Here is a 27,263-nt window from a genome sequence, read left to right as displayed (position 1 = left end):
GACGAGGCATGCAGATCCTCTTTGGGCGCTGTGCGAATTCCAAGCAGGACCCAGGGAAGCTCGTCCACCCAGTTAGGTCCTCTCGGGCGGGCCATGAGAGCCGACTTCAAATGACGGTGGAAGCGTTCCACCAGTCCATTCGACTGTGGGTGGTAGGCAATAGTGTGGTGTAGCTGTGTTCCCAACAGGCTGGCCACAGCCGACCACAGGTTGGAAGTGAATTGGGCGCCTCTGTCGGAGGTAATGTGGGCCGGTACCCCGAAACGTGCTATCCAGGTTGCAATCAGTGCTCGGGTGCAGGAATCGGCAGATGTGTCGGTGAGCAGGACCCACTCTGGCCGCCTCGTGAACCAGTCTACCATAGTTAGGAGGTACCACGCACCTCAGGACACTGGTAGGGGGCCCACAATATCCACATGAATGTGGTTGAACCTCCAGTGGGTGGGTTCGAACTGCTGCGGCAGGGCTTTAGTGTGCTGCTGCACCTTGGCTGTTTGGCACTGCGCGCATGTTCTGGCCCATTCACTGACCTGCTTGCGAAGTCCGTGCCACGCAAACTTGCTGGAGACCAGCCGGACGGTTGTCCTGATAGATGGGTGCGCCAAACCGTGTATGGAGTCGAAAACTCGTCGCCTCCAGGCTGCCGGGACGATGGGGCGAGGTTGGCTGGCAGCCACGTCGCACAGGAGGGTCCTATCACCTGGGCCTACGAGAAAGTCCTGCAGCTGCAAATTTGAGACTGCAGTCCTGTAGCTGGGCATCTCGTTGTCTGCCTGCTGCGCCTCCGCCAGTGCTGCACAGTCCACCCCCAGGGACAGGGCCTGGACAGCTGGTCTGGGGAGTGCGTCCGCCAGGACGTTGTCCTTTCCCGAGATATGCTGGATGTCCGTCGTGTACTCGGAGATACAGGACAGATGTCGCTGCTGGCGAGCTGACCAGGAATCGGACACCTTCGTGAACGCGAAGGTCAACAGTTTGTGGTCCGTGAACGTGACGAACGGCCTGCCTTCTAAGAAGTACCTGAAATGCCGGATTGCCAGATAGTGCCAACAGCTCCCGGTTGAAAGCACTGTACTTGAGTTCGGGTGGTCGTAGGTGCTTGCTGAAGACCAGGGGTTGCCAGCGCCCCTCAATGAGTTGCTCCAGCACCCCGCCGACTGCTGTGTCGCATGTGTCCACCGTGAGGGCGGTCGGAACGTCCGTTCTGGGGTGCACCAGCATCAACTTGGCTTTAACAAGAGCGGCCGCAGCCTCCTCATCCCAAGTAATGTCCTTGCCTTTACCCGACATCAGGGTGAACAAAGGGCGCATGATACGGGCTGCTGAGGGGAGGAAACAATAGACAATAGGTGCAGAAGTAGACCATTCGGCCCCTCGAGTCTGCACCGCCATTCTGAGATCATGGCTGATCATTCACTATCAATACCCAGTCCCTGCCTTGTCCCCATATCCCTTGATTCCCCCATCCATCAGATATCTATCCAGCTCCTTCTTGAAAGCATCCAGAGAATTGGCCTCCACCGTCTTCCGAGGCAGTGCATTCCACACCTCCACAACTCTCTGGAAGAAGAAGCTCTTCCTCAACTCTGTTTTAAATAACTGACCTCTTATTCTCAATCCATGCCCTCTGGTACTGGACTCTCCCAACATCTGGAACATATTTCCTGCCTCAATCCTATCAAATCCTTTACTTATCTTAAACGTTTCAATCAGATCCCCTCTCAATCTCCTCAATTCCAGCGTGTACAAGCCCAATCTCTCCAATCTCTCTGCGTAAGACAGCCCTGCCATCCCAGGAATCAACCTAGTGAATCTACGCTGCACTTCCTCAATTGCCAGAATGTCCTTCCTTAAACCTGGAGACCAAAACTGTACACAATATTCCAGGTGTGGTCTCACCAGGGCCCTGTACAAATGCAAAAGAACATCTTTGCTCTTGTATTCAATTCCCCTTGTAACAAAGGCCAACATTCCATTTGCCCTCTTCATTGTCTGTTGCACTTGCTCATTCACCTTCATTGACTGGTGAACTAGGACTCCTAGGTCTCTTTGCATTTCTCCCTTACCTAACTCGACACCGTTCAGACAATACTCTGCCCTCTTGTTCCAGCTTCCAAAGTGGATAACTTCACATTTATTCACATTGAATGACATCTGCCAAGTATCTGCCCACTCACTCAGCCTATCCAAGTCTCCCTGTATTCTCCTAACGTCCTCTTCGCATGTCACACTGCCACCCAGTTTAGTATCGTCAGCAAACTTGCTGATATAGTTTTCAATGCCCTCATCTAAATCATTGACATAAATCGTAAAGAGCTGTGGTCCCAATACAGAGCCCTGTGGTACCCCACTAGTCACCTCCAGCCAGTCTGAGAAACACCCATTCACTGCTACCCTTTGCTTTCTATCTGCCAACCAGTTTTCTATCCATGTTGAAACCCTGCCCCCAATGCCATGAGCTCTGATTTTACTCACCAATCTCCTATGTGGCACCTTATCGAATGCCTTCTGAAAATCTAGGTACACAACATCTACTGGCTTACCCTCGTCTAACATCCTTGTTACACCCTCAAAAAACTCCAACAGATTAGTCAAGCATGATTTGCCCTTGGTAAATCCATGCTGGCTCGGCCTAATCCTATTTCTGCCATCTAGATGTGCCACTATTTCGTCCTTAATAATGGACTCAAGCATCTTCCCCATGACTGACGTTAGGCTAACAGGGCGATAGTTCTCCGTTTTCTCCTTCCCTCCCTTCTTGAAAAGTGGGACAACATTAGCCACTCTCCAATCTTCAGGAACTGATCCTGAATCTAAGGAACATTGGAAAATGATTACCAATGCATGCTCAATTTCCTGAGCCAACTCTTTTAGAACCCTCGGATGCAGACCATCTGGACCCGGGGATTTATTAGCCTTCAGTCCTACCAGTCTACTCATCACAGTTTCTTTCCTAATGTCAATCTGTCTCAATTCCTCTGATATCTTATGACCCTGGCCCATCCATACATCTGGGAGATTGCTTGTGTCCTCCCTGGTGAAGACAGATCTAAAGTATGCATTAAATTCTGTTGCCATTTCCCTGTTTCCCATAACAATTTCTCCCAATTCATTCTTCAAGGGGCCAACATTGTTCTTAACTATCTTCTTTCTCTTCACATAGCTAAAAAAGCTTTTGCTATCCCCTTTTATATTCCTGGCTAGACTGAGCTCATACCTGATTTTTTCTCTCCGTATTGCTTTTTTAGTTAAGATCTGCTGTTCCTTAAAACTTTCCCAATCATCTGTATTCCCACTCATCTTAGCCCTGTCATACTTCTTTTTCTTTAATGCTATACAATCTCTGACTTCCTTTGTCAACCACTGTGGCCCCTTCCCCCTCTTTGAATCCTTCCTTCTCATTGGAATGAACTGCATTTGCATCTTTTGTATTATGCCCAAGAATATCTGCCACTGCTGATCCACTGTCTTTCCTGCCAGGGCATCCGCCCATTTAACTTTGGCCAGCTCTTCCCTCATGGCTCCGTAGTCTCCTTTATTTAATTGCAACACTGACACCTCTGATCTGCCCTTATCCCTCTCAAGTTGTAGATAAAAACTTATCATGTTATGATCACTACTTCCTAATGGCTCCTTTACTGCAAGATCACTTATCAATTCCTGTGCATTACACATCACCAAGTCCAAAATAGCCTCGTTCCTGGTTGGCTCAAGCACAAGCTGTTCCAAAAATACATCCCTTAGACACTCCACAAACTCCCTATCCTGGGGTCCAGCACCTACCTGATTCTCCCAGTCCATCTGCATGTTGAAATCTCCCATAACGACTGCATTACCTTTAGCACGTGCCAATGTTAACTCCCTAATCAACTTGTACCCAATATCCACGCTACTGTTTGGGGGCCTGTACACAACACCCATTAGGGTCTTTTTACCCTTACTGTTCCTCAGCTCAATCCACACAGACTCTACTTCCCCTGTTCCCAAGTCACCTCTTGCTAAGGACTGAATCTCATTCCTCACCAACAGGGCCACCCCACCCCCTCTTCCCATATTTCTGTCTCTACGACAGCACGTATACCCTGGTACACTCAATTCCCAGGCCTGATCCCCTTGCAGCCATGTCTCCGTTATCCCAACAATATCGTAGTTCCCCATTTTCATCTGAGCTTCAAGCTCATCTGTCTTATTTCTGACACTACGCGCATTCAAGTATAGAATTCTTAGCCCATTCCTCCTCTCTTTGCTTAAAACACTGTCTACTGTACCTAACCCAGCTCCTTGAACTTCCATCGGGCAAATTGCACCCTGAATTTTGATGACCTTCTCAAGATCACCCAAACCTTGTACACATTTAACCCCATGCACCTTCTGACCAACCCTCTGGATCTGGATCCCTGCCCCCTGCACATCTAGTTTAAACCCCCCCGAGCAGCACTGGCAAATACTCCTGCAAGAATGTTAGTACCCCTCCAGTTCAGATGTAGACCATCCCTTCGAAACAGATACCAATGTCCCTGGAACAAAGACCAATTATCCAAAAACCTGAACCCTTCCTTCCTGCACCATGCTCTCAGCCTCGTATTAATGTGCATAATCATTCTTTTCTTCGCCTCACTCGCACGTGGCACAGGTAGCAATCCCGAGATTGTCACCCTGGAGGTCCTGCCTTTCAGCTTCACTCCTAACTCCCTGAACTCTCTAAGCAGGACCCCCTCACTCACCTTACCTACATCATTGGTCCCTACATGGACCACTACATCTGGGTTCATGCCCTCACTCTCAAGAATAGCCTGCACCCGATCTGAGATGTCCCGGACCCTGGCATCAGGGAGGCAACATACCATCCGAGACTCCCGATCTGCCCCACAAAATCTCCTATCTGCCCCCCTAACTATAGAGTCCCCTAAAACTATCGCTCTCTTCTCTTCCCTCCTCCCCTTTCTAGTTGAGGGTTCAACCTCTGTGCCAGAGGCAGGACCACTACAACTCATTCCTGGTAGGTCATCCCCATCAACAGTATCCAGTACGGTATACTTGTTGTTAATGGGAATGGCCGCAGGGGTGCTCTGCTCTCTCTGCCTGCTCCCCCTGCCTCTCTGGACCGTCACCCATCTGCCTACTTCTTGGTTTTTTGGTGTGACTACCTCCTGATAACTCCTATCTATCTCTGCCTCCCCCTCCCGAATGATCCGTAATTCATCCAGCTCCTGCTCCAACTCCCTAACTCGGTCTGATAGGAGCTGCAGCTGGACGCACCTTTTGCAGGTGTGGTCATCAGGGACAACTGTGTTGACCCTGACCTCCCACATACTGCATACGGAGCACACCACTGCTCTGACTGTCTCCCCCATGCCTGAACTGGATTAATAGAATAAGTCTAAAAAGCACCTAGCGACCTTACCTTCTTCCCCTCAGCGAGCAATCACACAGGCTTACCGAAGCCCACTTAGCCAAAGCCCAGGACTCTGCTTCCACGGACTCCGCTGCCCGCTCTGACAAGAAGTCCTGCCTTTTAAAGTGCGCGCTCGACGCTGACGTCACTCGCGCCTGCGCAGTTCCCCCTCCTCCACAGGTATTGACCAGGTAGGCTTAAATCCTACCTACACGGTCGAATTCTCTGAGCTCCCAGCTGAATCACAAGCTGTAACTTGCTCCCGATTCAAAAACGGTGGTAGAAGTTCACCATACCAACAAACTCCTGTAGGCCTTTGACCGTGTTGGGCCGGGCAATGTAGCGGATCACGTCTACCTTGGCGGGCAGAGGTGTTGCCCCATCTTTGGTAATCCTGTGGCCCAGGAAGTCAATGATATCGAGACCGAACTGGCATTTGGCCGGGTTGATCGTGAGGCCGAAATCACTCAGGCGGGAGTAGAGCTGGCGGAGGTGGGACAGATGCTCCTGGCGACTACCGCTGGCTATAAGGCTGTCTTCCAAATAGATGAACGCAAAGTCCAGGTCGCGTCCCACTGCATCCATTAGCGGCATTCTTCAGGCCGAACGACATTCAGAGGAACTCGAACAGGCCGAACGGGGTGATGAGTGCTGTTTAGGGGATGTCTTCAGGGTGCACCAGGATTTGATGGTATCCTCGGACGAGGTCTACTTTGGAAAATATTCCTGCCCCGTACAGGTTACTGCAAAGTCCTGTATGTGCGGCATGGGGTAGCGGTCTGGAGTTGTAGCCTCGTTCAGTCTGCGGTAGTCACCACATGGTCTCCAAACTCCAGCTGCTTTGGGCACCATGTGCAGGGGGAAGGCCCATGGGCTGTCGGACCGCTGTACGATCTCCAATTCCTCCATCCTCTTGAACTCCTCCTTTGCCAGGCAGAGCTTTTCCAGGGGGAGCCTTTGTGCGCGGGCGTGGAGGGGTGGTCCCTGGGTCGGGATGTGGTGCTGAACCCTGTGTCCGGGCAAGGCTGCCGTGAACTGCGGTGCCAGAATCGATGGAAAGTCCGCCAGGATTCTGGTGAATTCGTTGTCCGACAGCATGATGGAGTCCAGATGTGGGGCCGGCAACTTGGCTTCACCCAGGGAGAATGTCTGGATAGTCTCGGCATGTACCAGTCTTTTCCCTTGCAAGTCGACCAACAGGCTGTGAGCTCGCAAGCAGTCCGCCCCCAGGAGTGGTTGGGCCACTGCAGCCAGTGTGAAGTCCCACGTGAACCGGCTGGCGCCGAACTGCAGCTGCACTATGCGGGTGCTGTAGGTCCTTATCGTGCTGCTGTTTGTGACCCTCAGGGTGGGTCCTGGGGGGGGGGCAAGGCGCTGATTTCCACTCCGGTGTCGAGCAAGAAGCGGCGTCCCGACTGTTTGTCCCAGGCATACAAGAAGCTGTCCTGGTGGCCAGCCACCATAGTCATTAGAGGAAACTGGCACTGGCCCTTGCAGGGCAGGTGACAACAGCGGGCTTTTGTGCCCCACTGCTGGTGGTAGAAACACCACTGTTCACTGGCCTCCTCACTCCTGCCTCTGTGTTGTGTGTGCCCCCCCCCCGCTGGGCCTGGTCTGGTCCACTGTTGGGCGCGTGGCCTGGTAATCTGACCGACAGATGCCATGCTCTCTCTCTTGGCTTTCCACAGCATGTCTGCCCGGGCCGCCACCTTCCAGGGGTCGCTGAAATCTGCATCAGCCAGCAGCAGATGTATGTTCTCGGGCAGTTGCTCTAGGAACACTTGCTCAAACATGAGACAGGGCTTGTGTCCGTCGGCCAGGGCCAGCATCTCGTTCATCAATGCTGACGGCAGTCTGTCTCCCAAACCGTCCAGGTGAAGCAGGCGGGCACCCCGCTCACGCTGTGAGAGGCCAAAGGTCCCAATGATCAGCACTTTGAATGCTTCATATTCGCCTTCTTCCAGGGGCAACTGTATGAAATCTGCAACCTGGGTGGCCGTCTCCTGGTCAAGGGCGCTCACCACGTGATAGTAACATGTGGAATCAGAGGTTATCTGCCGAATCTGGAACTGGGCTTCTGCTTGGCTAAACCACACGCGTGGTCGCAGCATCCAGAAAGTCGGCAGTTTTAGTGAAACTGCGTGAACAGATGGAGAGTCGGTCATCTTTAGTCCAAGTCCCGTTTGGACCGTTGGGGTCACCAATGTAGCGATGTACTACATACTGAGCTAGAGACAACGACACGCAGTCATTAAGTCGTTTCGAGACTAGTTTATTCAAACTTCGTGGTGCTGGCATTTGATCCCTAGCGCCCACCCTCTCCGGGTGGAAATGACATCAGAGGTGCATTACCAAAGTCTCCCCCCGCACGCTGGCTATTTGTGAGCCGGTTCGCCTGCGCAGAAAGTGGGTCATCACCATATACATACACACACACACACACACACACACACACACACGCACGCACGCACACACACACACACACACACACGCACACATATACACAGTCAGATGGCAATTTAAAAGAGTGTTTCCTATATTAATAACCGGTATGAATGGGCTATGTTATGAAGAAAAGCTGGACAGAATAAGCTTCCACCACTGAAGTTTAAAAGAGTGAGAGGTCATCTGATTGAACAGCCCGGAGGGACTGTGACAAGGCAAAAGTGGAGAAGATGTTTCCTTTATGGGAGAATTGAAACTTGGTACCTACGTTCACAAATAAATGATAGTCCACTTAAAACAGGAAAGAGGAGAATTAATTTCTCTCAGAGGGTAATAAGGATTTGGAACTGTCTTCCCCAAACAGCAGATTCTTATGTCAGACACAGATCGACTCTTGATATGGTGAGGACAATTGCAGACTTCAGGTGCAGTTAGGTCAGATATGAAAGGTGAAGCTGATTTGAGAGATGGAGGTATCTACTTCTGCTTCTAATGTAAACACAAAGTACACTGCAGAAGCTGTGGTCAAATCAACACGTACAAACAAGCTGGATGAACTCAGCAGGTCAGACAGCATCCGTTGAAATGAGCAGTCTATGTTTCGGGCCAAGACCCTTCATCAGGACTGAAGGAGGAGGAGGCAGGGGCCCTATCAAGAAGGTGGGGGGAGGGTGGAAGGTGCCAGGTGGAAAACCAATCAGAGGAAAGATCAAGGGGTGGAGAAGGGGAAGTAGGGAGGGGATAGGCAGGAAAGGTGAAGAAGGAATGTAAGGGGAAAGCACTGTGGGTAGTAGAAGAAGGCGGAATCATGAGAGAGGTGATAGGCAACTGGAAGAGGAGGCAGAATGTAAGTGGGATGGGGGAAGGGAGGGGGAGGGAATTACCAGAAGCTGGAGAATTCGATGTTCATACCAAGGGGTTGGAGACTACCCAGACGGTATATGAGGTGTTGCTCTTCCAACCTGAGTTTCGCCTCATTATGGCAGTAGAGGAGGCCATGTATGGACATATCTGAATGGGAATGTGAAGCAGAATTGAAGTGGGTGGCAACCGGGAGATCCTGTCTGTTGTGGCCGATGGAGCGGAGGTGCTCGACGAAGTAGTCCCTCAATCTGCGTCGGGTCTCGCCGATGTAGAGGAGGACACTCTGTGAGCACCGGATGCGATAGATTACCCCAAAAGACACAGAAGTGAAGTGTTGCCTCACCTGGAAGGACTGTTTGAGGCCCTGAATGGTGGTAAGAGAGGAGGTGTAGGGACAGGTGTAGCACTTACGCTTGCAGGGATAAGTACCAGGTACACCTTTCCCTCTCTACCCCTCTCTGCTTTTTGAAGGGATCGTTCCCTCCGTGACTACCTGGTCCACACGTCACTCCCCACAGATCTCCCACCTGGTATTTATCCCTGCAAGCGTAAGTGCTACATCTGTCCACCTTCTTTATAGCGTCCTTGCCCCACTCCTTCTTCAGTCCTGACAAAGGGACTCTGCCTGAAACGTTGTCTGCTCATTTCAACGGATGCTGTCTGACCTGCTGAGTTCATCCAGCTTTTTTGTACATGCTAATTTGGCCTGCTTCTAACGTGTTTGTTTGTAGCCTGTAACTGCAAGAAACTGCAGAGTTGTGCACACAGCTCTGTCTACACTTCTTGCATCCAACATAATGAAAGACACACTCACCCCAGACGTTCTTTCTTCTCCCTACTTCCACTGAGCAGAAGTTACCAAAGCCTAAAGGAATGTGCCACAAGGCTAAAGGATGGCTTCTATCCCACTGTTATAAGACTACTGAAACATCCCCTAGTACGACAAGATAGATCCTTGTCCTCACAATTTACCTCGTTATGATCTTGCACCCACCGTCTGCCTGCACTGCACTTTCTCTATAGCTGTAACTCTTAATTCTGTTATAAATTTATGGAATTCATTACCACAGACAGCTGTGGGGGCCAAGTCATTGGGTATATTAAAATGGAGGCTGATAGGTTCTTGATTAGTAAGGGCATCAAAGGTTACAGGGAAAAACTGGGAGAATGAAGTTGAGTGGAATAATAAAATGGTGGAGCAGACTCAATGGGTCAATTGGCCTGATCTGCTCCTATGTCTCATGATCTAGTGGCTTTAACAGTGAATAAATCCCATCTCTTGTTCACCAGTTGTCAAAGATGTCACTGAAATTCAATTATTGTGAATTTCTTTAATCAAAAAATAAAAAATGATCTTAAAAACTATTAAAATAAATTGTAAGATGTTAAACATTAATCATAAATGTAAAAATAATTTAAGTCAAAAGAATTTAGATCAAAAGTTTTAATGTTTTGTGATTATTATTTTTATAATATTTACACACTTAAAACTGACTGTTGCTTTGTGGCATTGATTTTAATGGGTGCTGGGCCTGGTAATAGGCAGATTAATCAGCCTGAGAGTTGGGACGTCCATTGAGGCCCACCCTGTTTTATTGGAAAATCTACCAGTAGTTGCAGATAGCAACACCATCCAGCTAGTGGAAGATGTCACTGCCAGCTTCGGGTATGCTGGACTTTGGGGACTTCAGCTGGGAGATGCCAGACTGATACTGGTAGGGCAGAATAAAAGGAAGTAACGACTCCTTTTTCAAAACTACAAGCAGATTCAAAGACAGACTGTAATCCTGGCTGCAGTGGTGCAGGGTTTACATCGTACCTGGGGTCCTGTGCACCTTGATAACATCTGCAAGGAGTGGACAGACTACTAGACTGGAGGTGTTTATCACACAGCATGATGGGCCTTCACTCAGGGAGGTTTAGAAGAATGAGGTGTACATTTGTACATGTACAACATATTTATGAATGAAGATTGACAAGATATATGTTGTTTCCTCCATTGCCCAGAACTTGTCAGTACAATGTTGCCGCATCAGACTGAGATGGAAGGATCTCAGAGATGGAAGCTGGTCAACGTACATTTTCTGAGACAGGCAAGGGGTTGGTTCCTGAAAACCCCAGGTACTGACCCCAGACAGTGTCACAGAAATCCCAGTAATCTGCTGCAACCAGACACAATGGACTCCACACCTGTGAAAACCCCCATGCCGTGTTGGGGCTAGGTCCCTCTGTGCTCCTTGGCATTAAACAAGCTTCCTGGCAAACTTCCCAGTGCACCGAGCTCTTCACATGCAAATCCGTCAGCCCCGCTCTGCAGTCTGTTCTATTAAAGTGCTCGTCTGAGTCATTAGCAACAAGATTCATGTGCATCCTCGCTCTCCGGGGGCTGACACCTGCACTCTCCTATCTGCCTGTGCAGGCTACAGGCCACAGGTCTGGTGAAAAACAAGCAGGTCTCACCTCGAGGCTCAGCCCTAAATTATACAGCCTGCCTTAGTATCTGAGCTGGTGGCTGTGAATGAAAAAACCGAGCAACAAGTTTATAATGAGCACTGTCTACTGGTGTTCCCGTACGGTGCAGTCTGGTTGTAGTTCTCAGTATCAGAAACAAAAGTGCCACAAGTGCACAGTCGTGGTGTGGAGCAGCAAGACTGTCTGGGGCTTGTAAATCCTAAAACAATGGATGGGGCAGTGTGATGAAGGAGGTCTATGTGTAAACAAGCTATTTACTTCAGTTCTCATTGTCCATCTGCCTCTCATTGCCTCACCCCCCATGATTGTTGTCCTCTTTCACCACTGTAGCTGCATTTTGGTATGTCACCAAGATCTCTCACAAATTTCTACAGATGTAACACGGAGAGCATTCTAACCATCTGGAATGGAGTTGCCAATGCACAAGATCAGAAAAGCTGCAGAGGGCTGTAATCTCAGGCCGCTCTATCATGCACACTAGCCACCCCACCACTGGGGAAATCTTCAAGCAACAATTGAATTGAATTGAATTGAATTGAATTTCAGTTCATTGTCATTTAGAAGCCACAACTGCAATGCAGTTAAAAAAATGAAACAACGTTCCTTCAGAATGATACCACAAAAGCACACGACAAAACAGACTACACCCAAAAATCCACATAATGTTTGGCAATCCCAAATCCAGAGTCCGGAGAGGCTGCTGCGATATCCACCTTTAAGAATCCCACCATCCCGGACAAGATCTTCTCATTGCTAACATCAGGGATGAAGCACAGGAGCCTGAAGACTTAATGTTTTAGGAACAGCTTTTCCCTCCAGCATCAGATTTCTGAACCAACAAAGATTACCTCACTATCTTGCTCTCTTTTTGCAGTACTTACAGTATTTTTTTATGCATTGCTCTTGTATTGCTGTCACAAAACAATATATTTTACGACATACATTAGTGATAATAATCTGATTCTGAGAGAAAGCTGACTCAGAGTTCTAATGAGCCGGGTTCAATCCTGACTTTGGGCTATGTGTATGGAACACTCACACCCTGTGACCGTGTGAACTCCATTTTCTTCTCCCTCCAAAGGTGGTGGGTCAGTAGGTTAATTGGGTACTGTAAATTGCAAGTGAGTCCTAGAATTTTGGGGGTATTGGTGGAATGTGGGGAGAATAAAATGTGTTAGGGGAGGATTAGTGTAAAAGATAGGTGCCTGATAATGGGCAGAAGACACATATCTCTGCAGTCAGCTCCTGCTATTTCTTCTGATGCTCCATTTGATGTCCAAGAGTGAGGAAAGTGAGTCAGTGAAGGTCATGCGATGTATTTGGACATTATGCCCCTCATGTTGAATAGCTAGTCATGCATGTTATCTATGAGATGTGACATACTGTTGTAGAGAGTGTGTGAAGATGCAGTGAAGTGAATATTCGATATCAATCTTAATCGATAGAGATCGTTCAGGGTCATACTGTAAGCATATTTCTATATTTTCTAAAACGTAATGTCTTCAAAAATTCAGCACTCTCTCAATATGGAACAGATTAAATCGCGGTGAATTTTCTGTCATTTAAAAGCAATGCTATCAAAAACAAGCAGATAATTCTTAATCAAATTTATGCATGCCTTTACAAATACCAGCTGCATTTAGCACTGGATTCCGTGCTTTAGATTTTGTTACTATCATTTACACTTTTCCATTTCCAGATTTATAAATGTGCACGCTCTTGAATTATTTAAATTGACGAATCTTCAGAGATCCACTGGTTTAATTAGCCCGTTAACACTAATCACAAGACAATAGTTCTAGGTAGCGGGTTACTTTAGCAACTTTCTGTAAATGTCTAACACAGGGATAACTAGCTGATGCTGCACATTAATAATTCCTGTTAAATTGGGTAAGAAGGTAAAAACATCTTTTCAGATTTAAGCCCTCTGGGCTCACATTGTAACTAGTTTGGTCGAGGAAAAAAAATATCAGTCAACAGAACTCAAATAAATGAACCGTCCTCCAGTCAAGAATTTCTGTCATATCTAATCTAAAAATAAAGTCCTCAGGGTACTCACTGTGTAAAACACATATACAAGTATAACACAGACATTCTGAACTTGCGCCTGTCCTTTGTCAATCTATATGGATAATACCGAGTCCTACACCTGAAGGATCCACAAATTGTGAGTTATTCAAGCAGGAACCTTTTATTTGTAAACAGAATCAAGCAGTCACATGGCACTGAAACAGGCCCTGAGAACAGGTGCATCCACCTTGAACAGCAAGCGTCAACTTAAACTAATTCCACACAAATCCCACTTTTTAAATTCCCTTCACATTCCCATCAACACCCCAAGATTACAACACTAGGTGGAATTTACAGCAGCCAATTAACCTGTGAGGGAAGTGGGTCACTCAGAGGAGGCTCATACAGTCACAGTGAGAGTGCACAAGACTTACACAGAGAGCACAGGAGATTGGAAATGAAGCCAAGCTCTTCAACTGTGAGGTAGCAGCTCTACCAGCTGTGCACTGTTCGACCCCCAGAGTTCTATTGCCTACTTAGCAAGCGTAATCCCTTGTAGAAAATTTATGACTCAAGAGAAGGCTATTCAGCCCATTGTGTCCATGCCAGTCTTAAAAGGGAAAGCCAGCCTGATACTGCTATCCTACACTGGTCTACACTCCTTCAAAAGATACCCTTTCAAGTACACAGCCAAGTGATTTGGAACTCTTTAAGTAACATGTGCAGCTGATAATTCTCTACACTACTAGGCCACAAACACAGAAGCAGAGATCTGTGCCTGGAAAGTCTCACCAAAACCTATTTGATGTTTTCTGAATAATCACTTAATTTAATGAAATTACATACACAAGACTAGGATAGACTTTAAAATGTAGCGACAGAAAGATTGTAGCACATGATAATTTCACTCTGAACCTCAGGGGGTATTGTGTGAGGAGATTAAAGTGCATGCCACATTGGATGAAAAGAAATATAGCCAAAAATACAATTCTGGGATAAGGAAAAACCATCCAATGCAACGCAGGGTTCATGAACTACCTAATCCTTTCACCCCAACTTTAGGGTTTAACGATCTGAGCACATAGTGACATTATAAAGATTGGGGTCGAGGACTGAGCTCGGCATTTTTACCTTTGTTCTAACGCTGCTGGTTGTCATCAATCACAGAATGTTTCCAGACCTCTCCCCCTTGTTCAAACGGTCTTGAGAAACTTGAATACAGATTTTAACTTCATAAGTAATCTGGATGGCTGAATTGATGCCCTGTGGCCAAGTTCACAACTGAAACAGAGGTAGGTGCGGGGGTAAGTAGTGTTGAGGAAGCAGGGAGCCTGCAGAAGGATTTGGACAGATTAGAGAGAATGGGCAAAGAAATGGCAGATATAATACACTGCAGTGAAGTGCATGATCATGTAATTTGGCAGAAGGAGTAAAGGTGTAGTCTGTTTTCTAAACAGGGAGTAATTCAAAAATCAGATGTCTTGGGGGTCTTGGGGGTCCTAGTCAATGTTTCCTCTTTTTTTTATGGCTGTATGGACTAGCCATTACTCTGAGCAGGAAATATTTTTTTACACAGCCTGAAAAATGTGTGGCATCCTAAATCCTGAATATTAAAAATGAAAATTGAAAATCACATACTTGTGATTTTGTTTATTAATTGAAAGACATAATGAGAAGCAGTACAACAAAGAAAGTCTTTGAAATTTAGTAAACTTTTTCTAACTGTGTCCAATTCCAGCTGCACAGCAACAAAGGCCATATGCGTGGAAGCATTTTGGTTACTGCGTGGCCGTGCACTCGCGTAACTGAGGTCCTAGTGCAGGATTCCTTAAAATTTAACTTGCAAGTTGAGTCAGTAGTATGGAAGGCAAATCCAATGTTGGTATTCATTTTGAGAGGGCTAGAATATAAAAGCAAGGATGTAATGCTAAGGCGGTATTAGGCATTGGTCAGACCACATTCGGACTATATTGAGCAGATTTATTTATTTAGAGATACAGCAAGGAGCTGGCCCTTCCAGTCCATCTATTTAACCCTAGCCTAATCATAGGACAATGACCAACTAATCTACTAACCGATACAACTGTGGAGTGTGGGAGGAAGCAGGAGAACCCAGAAGAAACCTATGTGTTCACGAGGAAGATGCACCAACTCCTTACAGAGGGTGCCAGAATTGAACTCCAAACTCCAATGCCCAAGCTGTAATAGAATTATCATTGACAGCAATGCTACCACAGCACATTATAGCTATGAAAGGATGTGCTGCTATTGGAGCGAGTTTAAAGGAAGTTTGGGGAATGATCTTAAATGGGAATAAATGGGTTATGAAGAGCGTTTGATGGCTCAGAGCTTTATTCACTGCAGTTTAAAAGAATGAGGGGAGATCTCATTTAAAACTATTGAATCTTGTGAGGCCTTGATTGAGTGGATCAAGTGGATATGGAGAGATGTTTCCAATAATGGGAGAATCTAGGACCAGAGTGCACTGGTTCAGAACAGAAAATGTCAACTTAGAACAGAGATGAGGAGGAATTTATTCAGCCAGAGAATGGTGAATCTGTGGAATTCATTCCCAGAGTGGCTGAGACTTTGGGTATATTTAAAAAGGAGGTTGATAGATTCCTGATTTTGCAAAGGCATCAAGGTTACCAGGGAGAAAGCAGGGAATGGGGTTGAGAGGGAAAATAAATCAGCCGTCATGATCAAATAGCAGAGCAGACTCAACGGTCAAAGTGGTCTAATTATGATCTTATGTCCAATACTTCCTATCTCTCATTTTAGTAATTAAATATTCCTGAGACACTTTTAAAAATTCACTGAAATTATGGAGAGTCAATAATATTTTTACAAGAAATCAATAGATGGTCAGAAAATTGAGGGCAAGTAGTGACACTGAGGTGAAAGGTCATCTGTGATCTTACTGAGTGGCAGAAATAGCATAAGGGGGTGAATGGTCTACTTCCACTTCTATTTCTCATGGCAAGCAGCTACTTGGCCCATTGTGTTTCAACTGACCTAAGAGCCCATCAGACTAATCCCACTATCCAGTCCAGGCCATTTCCCATAATGCTGCACCGTGCCCTTCCTGGTAAGAGGGTTTATCGCGTCACCAGCTTTCAAGCAGTGTGCCCGACTCCAAGTATGCTGTGGGCAAGAAAGGCTGTTGCCAGCTCTCTGCTAATTATCCTGCATCACTTTAAAGACATGCCTCTGTTAAGGAAATCAGTTACTTGCTATTCAACCCTTTGCTTATCACGAATCTCTCGACAAGAATAATTTGTTTATAAATGCTTTTATAAAATGCTTTCATTAAAGATCATCTCACTCTCCTTTGACTTAGTCAGCTTTCCCTCAGTCTAACCTTCCCCAGGACTTCTGTCATCCTCCAAAATTCATTGATTCACTTACGCTGTACTTTCCAACGTAGTAACAAAATCTGCCCACATTATTCCATCTGACCAGTCTGCTCTAATATACCAGTGCCTTGGTCAAGCAATAAATGTTACCTGCGTGCCTTCCAAATTACCTTATCTCCTTGCTGCCAATGCTCTCAAAGGAATTTGGAGATCTTCCCTGGCTTCCTCTATTTTTGCTGCATTATCCCTGTCATTTGTTTGCTTCACCATGTATGGCCTGAAATCAATCTGTCACTTACCTCCCCATCTAATGAGCCTGTTGATATCTTCTTGCAGCATACTGCTTTCTTCCTCAATCTCAACCACATAGTTTAATACTGTAAAATTCCACTTTTTTCACTTTCTTTCCATTTAACTCAAATCAATAGAGCATAAAAGCTCAAATATAGAATGTTTCTGCACAGTACAGGCCCTTTGGCTCTCAATGTTGCCTACTCCAAGATCAATCTAACTCATCCATTCTACATAGAGCATTTTTCTATCATCCATGTTCCAAATTGAACCAAACTTTAAGAAAAAACATACGAGAGACTGGGGACGGTGGAACCTGGAGCAACAAACAAATCTGGTGAAAGAACTCAGAGCATCAAGCAGCATCTGTCGGGGAAAAGGAATTGCTGACGTCTCCCTGCATCAGGATGGGAAGTTTGATGATCATCCTTCCAGAGGCAATGTGATTTACAACCAAGCTGTTTCAGCACACCAGTACTTTGCTCTCGCACACAAAATGCTGGAGGAACTCAACAGGTCAGGCAGCATCTATAGGAAAATGTAAACAGTTGCTACTTTGAGATGAGACCTTCCTTCAGGACTTCACTCCATCAGGTTTCAAGCGTCAGCATAGATTTCATTGTATCCATAAGTGGTGCCCTTAAAGAGCGCACCACAGTCATCACCTATGTTGTCAATAGAGTACCTTCTGATTTAACACTGTCATGATACAGTAGCTGCTGCAGGAAGAGGACACCCTGATTGTAGCCAGGATACTGAGCATTAACCTGTGGTCACACACCAACTTCAGGCTGTGGAGTGCAATCCATTTTTAACCCAGAACAAGGAGGATGATATACAAATAACCAATGACACCCTGTGCCACAAGGAAATCTGCAATGCCGCCAACTTACTTTGAATAAAAGATAAACGGTTCTCCTTGAACTTTGTACCTAGTAACACTTGTTCGTAAACTAGTCTTGAATGCCAGATGCAAACTTCAAGATGTTGCAGGTATCTCCCCTCCTAATTGATAGAGCCAGATATGGAAAAATTATTTGCCTCATCTTTTTTCACTGTACTGGCAATGCAACCTCTCTGGGGTTACATTTGTGGCTACCGGAAGGCCAGATATTGGGTTGAATATCTTCAGATGTACACAAAAGTCTCAGAGAGTTTTAAACTGTTTGATAGGTCAGTTGCTCCCTAAATACCTCTTGAAAATATGGTCTTCCTGTTGGAAGCTTCCTCTTTCTCTTCCAATACCCTGTGCTGCTCTGGCTGTCCTCTGCTCACAGCCCTATTTACCCTATACTTCAAGGCCAGTATCTCTGTCTGGAAGGAAGAGTAAAAAGTCCTTGAAGTCAGAAAAAGCGTGACCACTAGAGATTCTGCTGCAAATCTTGAGCAACACACACAAAATGCCAGAGGAACTCAGCAAAGAGTTATCTTTTCAAGCTGAGACCCTTAAACAAGACTGGAAACAAATGGGGCACAAACCAGTATAAGAAGTGGGGGGAGGTGGGGGAGCATACAAGCTGGCAGGTGATAAGTGAGACCAGGTGAGGGGACATGTGAGAGGGTGGGGTTGAAGCTGGGAGGTGGTAGGAGGACGAGGTAAAGAGCTGACAAAGAAGAAATCTAATAAGAGAGGATACTAGACATTGAAAAAAAGGGAAGGAGGAAGGATACTAGATGGAAGTCATGGGCAAGTGAGGAGACTTGAAGAGGGGACAGATTAACCAGAAAGGGAAATGGAGTAAGAGCTGGCAGGAATAAGTGCCAGGAGGGAGATGTGGGAAGGATGAGAGGACACGGGAGTTATATAGTTCAAGTTCAAATTTAAGTTTATATATCATTCAACCATACATCAATATAGCCAAGCAAAATGGCGTTCCTTAGTGCCAAGATGCAAACCACCCAGTACCCCCACACAGCACCCTGCACATTGCACATAGCACAAATAGCACATATAGTTAAAAAATTCAGAAAAACATATAGTCAGAAAGAAAAAAAATAATGTAAACCAAGTCCCTGAGCTGTCTTGGTCCAGCTTGTTCTTCCACCAAACTAACACTGGAGCACAGCTCTGAACAAACGCTGGAGCCAGCACCGGGCGAACGCCGGAGCCAGCACCGGGCGAACGCCGGAGCCAGCACCGGGCGAACGCCGGAGCCAGCACCGGGCGAACGCCGGAGCACAGCACTGGACAAACACCGGAGCACAGCACTGGACAAACACTGGAGGAGCACCAAGCGAATTCTGGAAGACAAAGCTGAACGAGCACTGGAGAGCAGCATTGAATGAATACTGACTGAAGGACGGCACCAACGAGGTATGAAAGCGAGTGGCACACAGCCAGCTCTGTTGTCTCCTTTGCCAACGACCACAACAAGCATCTCCGAGGCATGAGGGCCTTGCCCACACAGCAAACAAGGCAACTGTTGCTTTCCACCATCGGTCTCGCCAATGAACCAGTGAACTGAACTTGCAGTATTCTACACTATCAATGTCCAACAGGGTCTGGAGATCACAATAAGAATGACCAAGACAATCACTCGCAGTTGTTCTTGGACCAGGTACACAGAGAGCATCCCTCTCAGCTAACACTACAGCACTTGGCATGCTACAGTTTATGGAACGTGAAGAAAAAATCCCCAGAGTCTTGTAAAATCACAACTACAACAAGAAGGCAAAGAGTAACAAAACTGCAGCAGTGGTTGGCCCTTCAAGCAGTACTGGCAGAATGGTTGAACGCATGGTCAGCAATGAGAAGCTGTAACTGGAGCTTTGAGCTCCATATGACACTCCAAGTCTGACTGATTTCACCACCCATCTCCAGCAAGTGTTCAGTACACACAGCAACTGGAGAAACTCAGCATCCACGAAGAGGAAAAACCAGTCAACATTTTGGGCCAAGGCCCCTTCTTCAGGACTGGAGAAGAAGAGTGAAGAAGCCAGAAAAAGAAATGGGGGTGGGGGGGGGGAAGGGAAGAAATACAAGCTGGTAGGTGATAGGTGAGACCAGGTGAGGGGGAAGGCAAGTGGGTGAGGGTGAAGCTGGGATGTGATAGGAGGAAGAGGTAAAGGGCTGAAGAAGAGGGAACTGGATAGGAGAGGAAAGAGCCATGGGAGAAAGGGAAGAGAAGGGGCAACAAGGGGAGGTGATGGCCAGTAGAGCAGAAAGTGTAAGAGGGAAGCCGGATTGGGGAATGGAAAAATGGAGGCAGAGTGAGGATGGAAGTTAGAGGAATTGATGTTCATGCTATCAATTTGGTTAAAAACCTATTTGCCAACCTGTGCAAAACAATGCCCAAATATATGTTTATTTATTTATTGAGAAACAGTGCAGAATAGGCCTCTCCAGTTATTTGAGCCATGCTGCTGAACAATCCCTCGATTTAATTGGACTCTAATTATGGGACAACTTACAATGACCAGTTAGCCTCCCAGCAGTTATTGGACAGTAGGAGGACCTGGAGGAAACTCATATGGTCACGTGGAGAACATACAAACTCCTTATAGGCAACAGTGGGAATTGAACCTGAGGCACTTGTACTGTAAAATGCTGTGCTAACCACTACACTTACCATACATGTGCATATACCATGGATGGCATCCATTAAGATTTGGGTTCTGAGCAAGCTCTGCAACTGACTCGTATCTTTAGCTGAGAATTCTTGCAAGAACAGTCTTGCATCAGAGTCCAAATGCTCCAATTTTTTTTTAATATCTTACGTGATGCTGAATTGGTTTGACCACAGCTGCAAATTTAGGTTTTGAAATTTAACAGCTGGAGGAGAATTTGATGTATGAGCTGGGGTATCTGATTAAAGGTGCTGCTATTCCATGGAGAAAGGCCTGACTTCTCATTCTCGAGAGAGACACAGAGAGACTACAGCCGTCGGAAGGTGCAGCATCACTCAATGTGCTGGAGGGATTCAGCAGGTCGAACATCATTGTGTGGATAGCCAGAGGCTTTTTCCCAGGACGGAAGTGGCTAACACGAGGGGGCATAGCTGGTGCTTGGAAGTAAGTACAAGGCAGGAGTCAGAGGTAAATTTTTCACACAGAGAGTGGTGGGTGTGTGGAATGCACTGCCCTTGAAGGTGGTAGAGATGGGTATAATAGGGTCTTTTAAGAGACTCTTAGATAGGTACATGGAGCTTAGAAAAGTAGAGAGCTATGAGGTAGGGAAATTCTAGGCAGTTTCTAAAGTAGGTTACATCGTCAGCACAACATTGTGGGCCGAAGGGCTTGTAATGTTCTGTAGTTTTCTGTGTTTCTGTCATCTGTGGGAGGAAAAGAATTGTTGAACACATACAAAAGCTGGATGAACTCAGCAGGTCGGGCAGCATCCGTTGAAATGAGCAGTCAACCTTTCGGACCGAGACCCTTCATCAGGACTCCTGAACAAATAACTGAACAAAGAATTGTTGATGTTTTGGGTCAAAACCTTGCACCACGAATAACAGTAGAGAGATGCGATGGCCAGTATAAAGAGGAAATAAAGAGTGGTGAGAAAGGAGTAGAAATTACTTTATTGCCATACAAACTAGGGCGACACAGTAGTGTATTGGTTAGCGTACTGCTTTACAGCACCAGCTCTAAGACTGAGGTTCACTTCCTTCTGCTGTCTGCTAGGAGTTTGTATGCTCTCCCAGTGACCACATGGGTTTTCTCCTGGTGCTCGGGTTTCGTCTCACATTCCAAAAATGTTTGAGTCAGGGTCAGTAAGTCGTGGGCATATGATGTCAGCACCGGAAGTGTGGTGATGCATGTGGGCTGCCCTCAGTACAAATCAGACAGTGCTGATTATTGGGATAAACATGACCTTCACTGTATGTTTTGATGCATGGGTGACAAATAAAGCTCATCTTTAATGAAATTCCTTGTTTGCTTGAAGCTCAGAAGGTAAATGTTACGCTCGGTAATAATAAACAGAACAGCAAGTACAATACGGCAGACTGGTGCAAAGACCAGCCGTGGAAGTCCCGTGTATGACGGGCTGGGGGTTACTCACCGTAGTTGCTGTCATAGAAGATGATGAACTTCTGCCATCTCAGTTCGTTGACCAGTCTGAGCATGACGTCGCCGATCCGGATCAGGGGCCTGGCGGGCAGCGTGTACTCCTCGAGGCTGGGGTTGCGCGTGAGCTGGCAGGCGGTGCGCGGAGAGCCCTCGTTGCTGCGCTGCACGAAGATATGCGGGATGTGCATGGTGTCCGTGAGCGACTGGAGAGCGCTGGCTGAAGCACAGCCGGTGGAGGACACCAGGGCCAGGATGCCTTGGGTCATCAGGTCGCATGCTGCCGACAGAGAGGAGAAGAAGGGATTAACACCCAAGTTGCATCAGAAAGCACAGCTGTCAGCTCTCCACTGGCATGTGTACATACAGATTACTCCCCTGAATTGTCCTTTTCCCATTCACCAGCCCAAATTAAACTCTGATGCCTGTAAAACTCCGATGCCTGTAAAACTCCCTGGTGAAACATAGACAGGTGGATCTATCACTCCAGAAAACTCAGGGAGCACAGCAAATGACTGCAGTGAGTAATAAAGGTGTCACGCTAATAGAGGCAAGTTTAGGACTGGGCTAAAACCATTACTGCAGAGTGAATACTGCTGTAATCTACAAGGAGGTTTATTCCATAACCAAACCAAAGGTGTACCTGCCCTATATGAGCTTGTTCAGACATTGTAGAGCAGGGGTTCCCATCTTTTTTATGTCATGGACCCCTTGGACCCCTACCATTAACCAAGGTGTCTGTCGATCCCAGGTTGGGAACCCCTGTTGCAGAGGGGGTTTCATCTTGCATCTTACCATGCTGAACCTGCCGGGAGAATGCATGGCCAGATAGTGTCAAAGGAGATTTTTCTCTGTAGGTAACCTACATAAAAACTACCCTGGGAGTGTCTGACAGGACATAGGGAAAGAGCTTTCCTCTCCTACACCTTATCTGCGCTGGGATAATTTTATTAGACAATGTATATGGAAGTCCATGGAGTGTTCGAGTATTGAAGCACAGAAACAGGCCTTTCAGCCCAACTCATCCATGTTGACCAAGCTAGTCATGTTTGTTATTGTACCCTCCTCAACTATATCTGGCACCTTTTTCCATATACAAGGCACCGTCGGCATTAAAGCATTGCCCCTCAGGAACTTCTTAAAATTTTCCCCTCTCCTTAAACTATGCCTTCAACTACCTAATTCCTTTTCATTGAAACAAAAACAAAAGACCTCGTGCATTATTTTGTTTGAAATCTGTACTGAAGCTAAACAAGCAGTGTTTGATTGAAATTGAAAATGCACTTGCAAAAAGAGGCAGCTTTCGGGTAAAAGGGCTGTAGAAACCCCTATAAAGAATCTGCTCATGTTATGAGATGATTATGGATTGGACTGAGGACTGTGGATCAAGTTGGATTCTTTCAGTTTTATGTTTTTTATATTCTGTGTTTTCGCCCATTCTTTGTTTTTGCCAACTTTGTGATTTGTTAGTTTTTTTTTGTGAGGGGTAGGGGGTTTGGGGTTTGGTGTTTGTGCTGCTGTTTTGCATGATGTATTTTTTTAAAATGCATGGAGGGTTTTTTGTTTTACTTTGAACAGCTTCCACGGTTTTCTTTGTTTCGTGACTGTCTGGAAAAGATGAATCTCAGAGCTGTAGACAACAGACAATAAATATATCTTTGAAACTGATGAGTTCAAAGTTCATTACAGTCATTGAGGTCATTCTGAAGTGCAGGTAAATGCAGTGCAAAGTGGCAACCAATTCAAACAAAAGTTAAATCATGCTGACGAAGGGATAAATATTGGCCAAGATCATGTGGAACAACTCCTTTGCTTTGCTTGGACAGGGGTTCAGTTACTGAGTGGGGTGCGTGGTAGTGTAGCAGTTAGCATAACCCTATTTTAGTGCCAGCAACCCAGGTTCAATTTCCACTGCTTCTTGTAAGGACTTATTATATTCTCCCCATGACTGCGTGGGTTTCCTCCGGGTTCTCTGGTTTCCTCCCACATTCCCAAGATGTCTGGGTTAATATGTTACTAGTCACATGGTGGTAATGGGGTGGCATAGGGTTACTGGGCTGGAAGGGCCTGTCACTGCACTGTGTGGTTAAATAAATAGATAAACTCTTCCTGGGCTTCCAGCCAGCTACAGCTGTTGATTTTAACCAACATTTGGATGACAAATCCACCATCTTCATCAGGGACGTCTAATCTGGTGGTATTTGTATATTCAACTCCCATTGTCCGTCCCTCCTGAAGGGTTAGTCCAATTGTAAACAAGGTGGTACTGGGGAAATCTGATTGGTTGAGGACTAACCAATCATAAGGGATGGGCAACGGGACCGTCACTCCTGATTGGTTTGTCCTCAACCAGACTAGACCTGCCTCGGCATCATCCTTGATGCAGATGGCAGAGTTTGTCATCAAAATGTCAGTTAAAATCAATACCTGTACTTGGCTAGAAGCCAGAGAAGAGTTTATTTGTCATATATGCAGTGAAAGCATTAAATCCTCTTTCAAATAAATAAATGATTCCCTGAGACTTACACCATCAATTTCAAATCCCACCAGGACTCTCGGGAAATTTAAGTTCAACTGATTAAGTAAATCTGGAATTTAAATAAGATCCGCCACTCTACCCATTCTGGCCCATATGTAACCCCAGACCATCCAGTGCAATCAATTCTTAATTGCCACAGCTCAGGAGCAATTGGGATGGACAATTACTGCTGGTCCTAAATTACACCAGACTGGGAGGACTTCCTAGCATCAGCATCTCCTGTGTCCATCCTTTGAAGCACTGTTTCACTGTCTCATCACATGCTGGTTCAAAGTGGAGTTCCACATTTATCCTACTACCACCGTCTCCTATTTTATTCTGATCTCTGCAAAGTCCTACCTTAACCATTATATAAATATCACAGCAGTTGATTTCTTTCACCTGTGGTGCTTATGCTGCTTCTTTGAAATAACTTCCTAATTTAGTGCCGGAACTCATTTTTTTTCTCAAAACTGCTTTGTTTCATTTGCATGAACATGTTGAATTGCCTCTCAAGTGTTCTCTGGAGTTGATTTCAACACCTAGCTGATGGTAACATTCTAGATAGTTATCCATTCATAAAGAAGCCCACCCCCATCCCCATTTTTCCATTCCTCCCAGTTCTTTAGTAAACTATTTCAAATCTATGATCTCTATTAACAGACTGATTTGCCAGAGGAAATACAATAGTTTATGTGTGCTTAATCTTGCAAGACTGCATTTTGTTTCCCCATTCTCTTCTCTATACAGGGTGAGCAAGTCAGCACTCTCACCATGGCTTTGACACCCTTTGTGTTTATTTATTGAGAGCTATAGGTTGTTAAGCTGATGAGTGGTGGTGGGGTCAAGCTCCCACTACCTAAAAGTGCTCCTCACAGCATGCGCCTCAAATAGCCTCTGACAACCAAGTCCAACTCCTGGCCTTCTCATGTGACTCAGCCTCTAAGCCCGGCGGAACTGTTTCTACTGACAGGAGAAGAGGCGAAGGTGGGTCCTGGCACCTTAAAACCAGTGCTTCGGGTAGATGGAGCTCGTCAGCCTGGGAAGGCAGTCCATCTAAGAGAGGGAAAACTCTGATGTCAAACCTCCGCTGCCTTGTGGCCATACCCACTCATGGGAAAGGCTTCGGGAGTAAACCCTGAGGACAAATCCAGAGCTGGAGTTCCTAAGGCAGTCGACGTTGTCGTCAGCCTCACTCTGGCAACTCCTGCAATGTCACTGGTGCCAAGCTGTATCGGCCCTTGGACAACATCGGTGTCGTGGAGAGGGGAGACTTGCTGCATGGGCAACTGCTGATCTCCCATAAAACCTTGCCCAGGCCTGCACCCTGGAGAGGACACTCGCAAGGCTTTCCAGGCACAGATCCTTGGTCTCAAGAGACAAATGGATGCCATCCATCCAGTGTGGAACAGGTCCTTCAAACCCATTGACCCCACCTATCAACACTAGCCTCATCACAATTTACCTGCTACCCAGTATATCTTTGGACAGTGGGAGGAAACCAGAGCACCCAGATGAAACCCACGCTGTTCATGGGGAGAATGTACAAACTCGTTACAGGCAGCGCTGGAATCGAACTCCTAACTCTGGAGCATTAACTGTTATGCTACCGTAGTGCCCCTAAGAGTTCCTTCCCAAGGCTGATGTTGTTGCTGTAGATCATATTATTTAAATGTCATGCTTGGTTCTCTCCCTTAACAAGATGCTATGCATTCTAAGTATTAGTCCTTTACAATATGTGGGCCACGTGCAACGAGTGGTGATATAAAGGAGCACAGAGCTCATTAGGAGGAGTGAAGTTGTCCACAAGCTGCTCTTTCTACCACAGGAGTCATATTTAACCGTAATTAAAAGAGTAATTAATTTATTGTGCTCTTTACTTTCAATCATACTACCCAGAGCCTGAAACAAAAGTGCCTCATCGACAGAAAGGGTTTAGAATAAATTATCAAGCAGGTAATTTCCGAAGCTCTCAAACTCTTTGGAAACCTGGTAATTAAATAAGTACAAGCTGTATGTTGAAGAAGATGATTCACAAGATCTTAGTCCTCAAGGGGAAGCTGTGAGTGAAAGATGGGCGTTTTATATCAAAAATCAAGGCCATGAAGTTATGCATTGCAGTTAGTAATATTTACTACGTCAGGTATAACTTCTTGCTTATTAAGGTGTTGGAGGAGGTTTTACATTCACTGGTTAATGCTTGTTAAAACAATGGGCACAAGATCTGCATGTGAATATCATAAGAATTAGAACATTCATACAGCATAGTTTTTAATCTGGATACATCTCTCAATACCACAACAGATTGATTCAGTTTGTCATTTCCATTGCACATTCAATATATATATATATATACACACACACACTCACTCACACTCCTTTAACTCATCCCCACTAACTCACTGTATCCCCTTAATAAAGGCATTTATATGATACCTCTTCTTAATAGCAATATGTGCATCATGTGATCATGGATCCTGCCTCTGGACTCAACTCCACTATCGAATGAATACTCTGCCCATATTGGACATTGCCTTTGTGAACAACGCAGTGAAGTTGCTTGTTCCATCAGTGATGAGGCTGTGATACAGCTCTGTTCCAAAACTCATACATATTCAAAGAAAGAAACAGGCTCTTCCAACATTCAAACGCACACAAGAGAAAATCTGTAGATGCAGGAAATCTAAGCAAACACACACAAAATGCAGGAGGAACTCAGCAGCCCAGACAGCATCGATGGAAAAGAGTACAGTCAACGTTTCGGGCAAGACCCTTCAGCAGGATTCCAACCCTTCTGCTGAAGGGTCTCGGCCCGAAACATCGACTGTACTCTTTTCCATTGCTGCCGGCCTGCTGAGTTCCTCAAGCACTTTGTATGTGTTGCTCCTTCCAACATCCCATTACA

At 46.1% G+C, this 27,263-nt stretch overlaps 1 protein-coding gene across 5 annotated transcripts in view; it reads right to left on the bottom strand.

The window, feature by feature from the left end:
* Window positions 1–27,263, bottom strand: part of LOC132378989 (glutamate receptor ionotropic, delta-1-like) — an 891,690-nt gene that overhangs the window by 479,662 nt on the left and 384,765 nt on the right. For all 5 annotated transcript variants that reach the window (XM_059946407.1, XM_059946410.1, XM_059946411.1 and 2 more), the window contains one exon: window positions 21,836–22,120. In XM_059946407.1, coding sequence (XP_059802390.1) covers window positions 21,836–22,120 — 285 coding nt within the window. The remainder of the gene's footprint in view (window positions 1–21,835; window positions 22,121–27,263) is intronic.

The sequence above is a fragment of the Hypanus sabinus genome, chromosome 21 (genome assembly GCF_030144855.1).
Source record: "Hypanus sabinus isolate sHypSab1 chromosome 21, sHypSab1.hap1, whole genome shotgun sequence".
Taxonomy (NCBI): Eukaryota; Metazoa; Chordata; class Chondrichthyes; order Myliobatiformes; family Dasyatidae; genus Hypanus; species Hypanus sabinus.
This window is presented reverse-complemented; position numbering and strand designations above follow the sequence as displayed.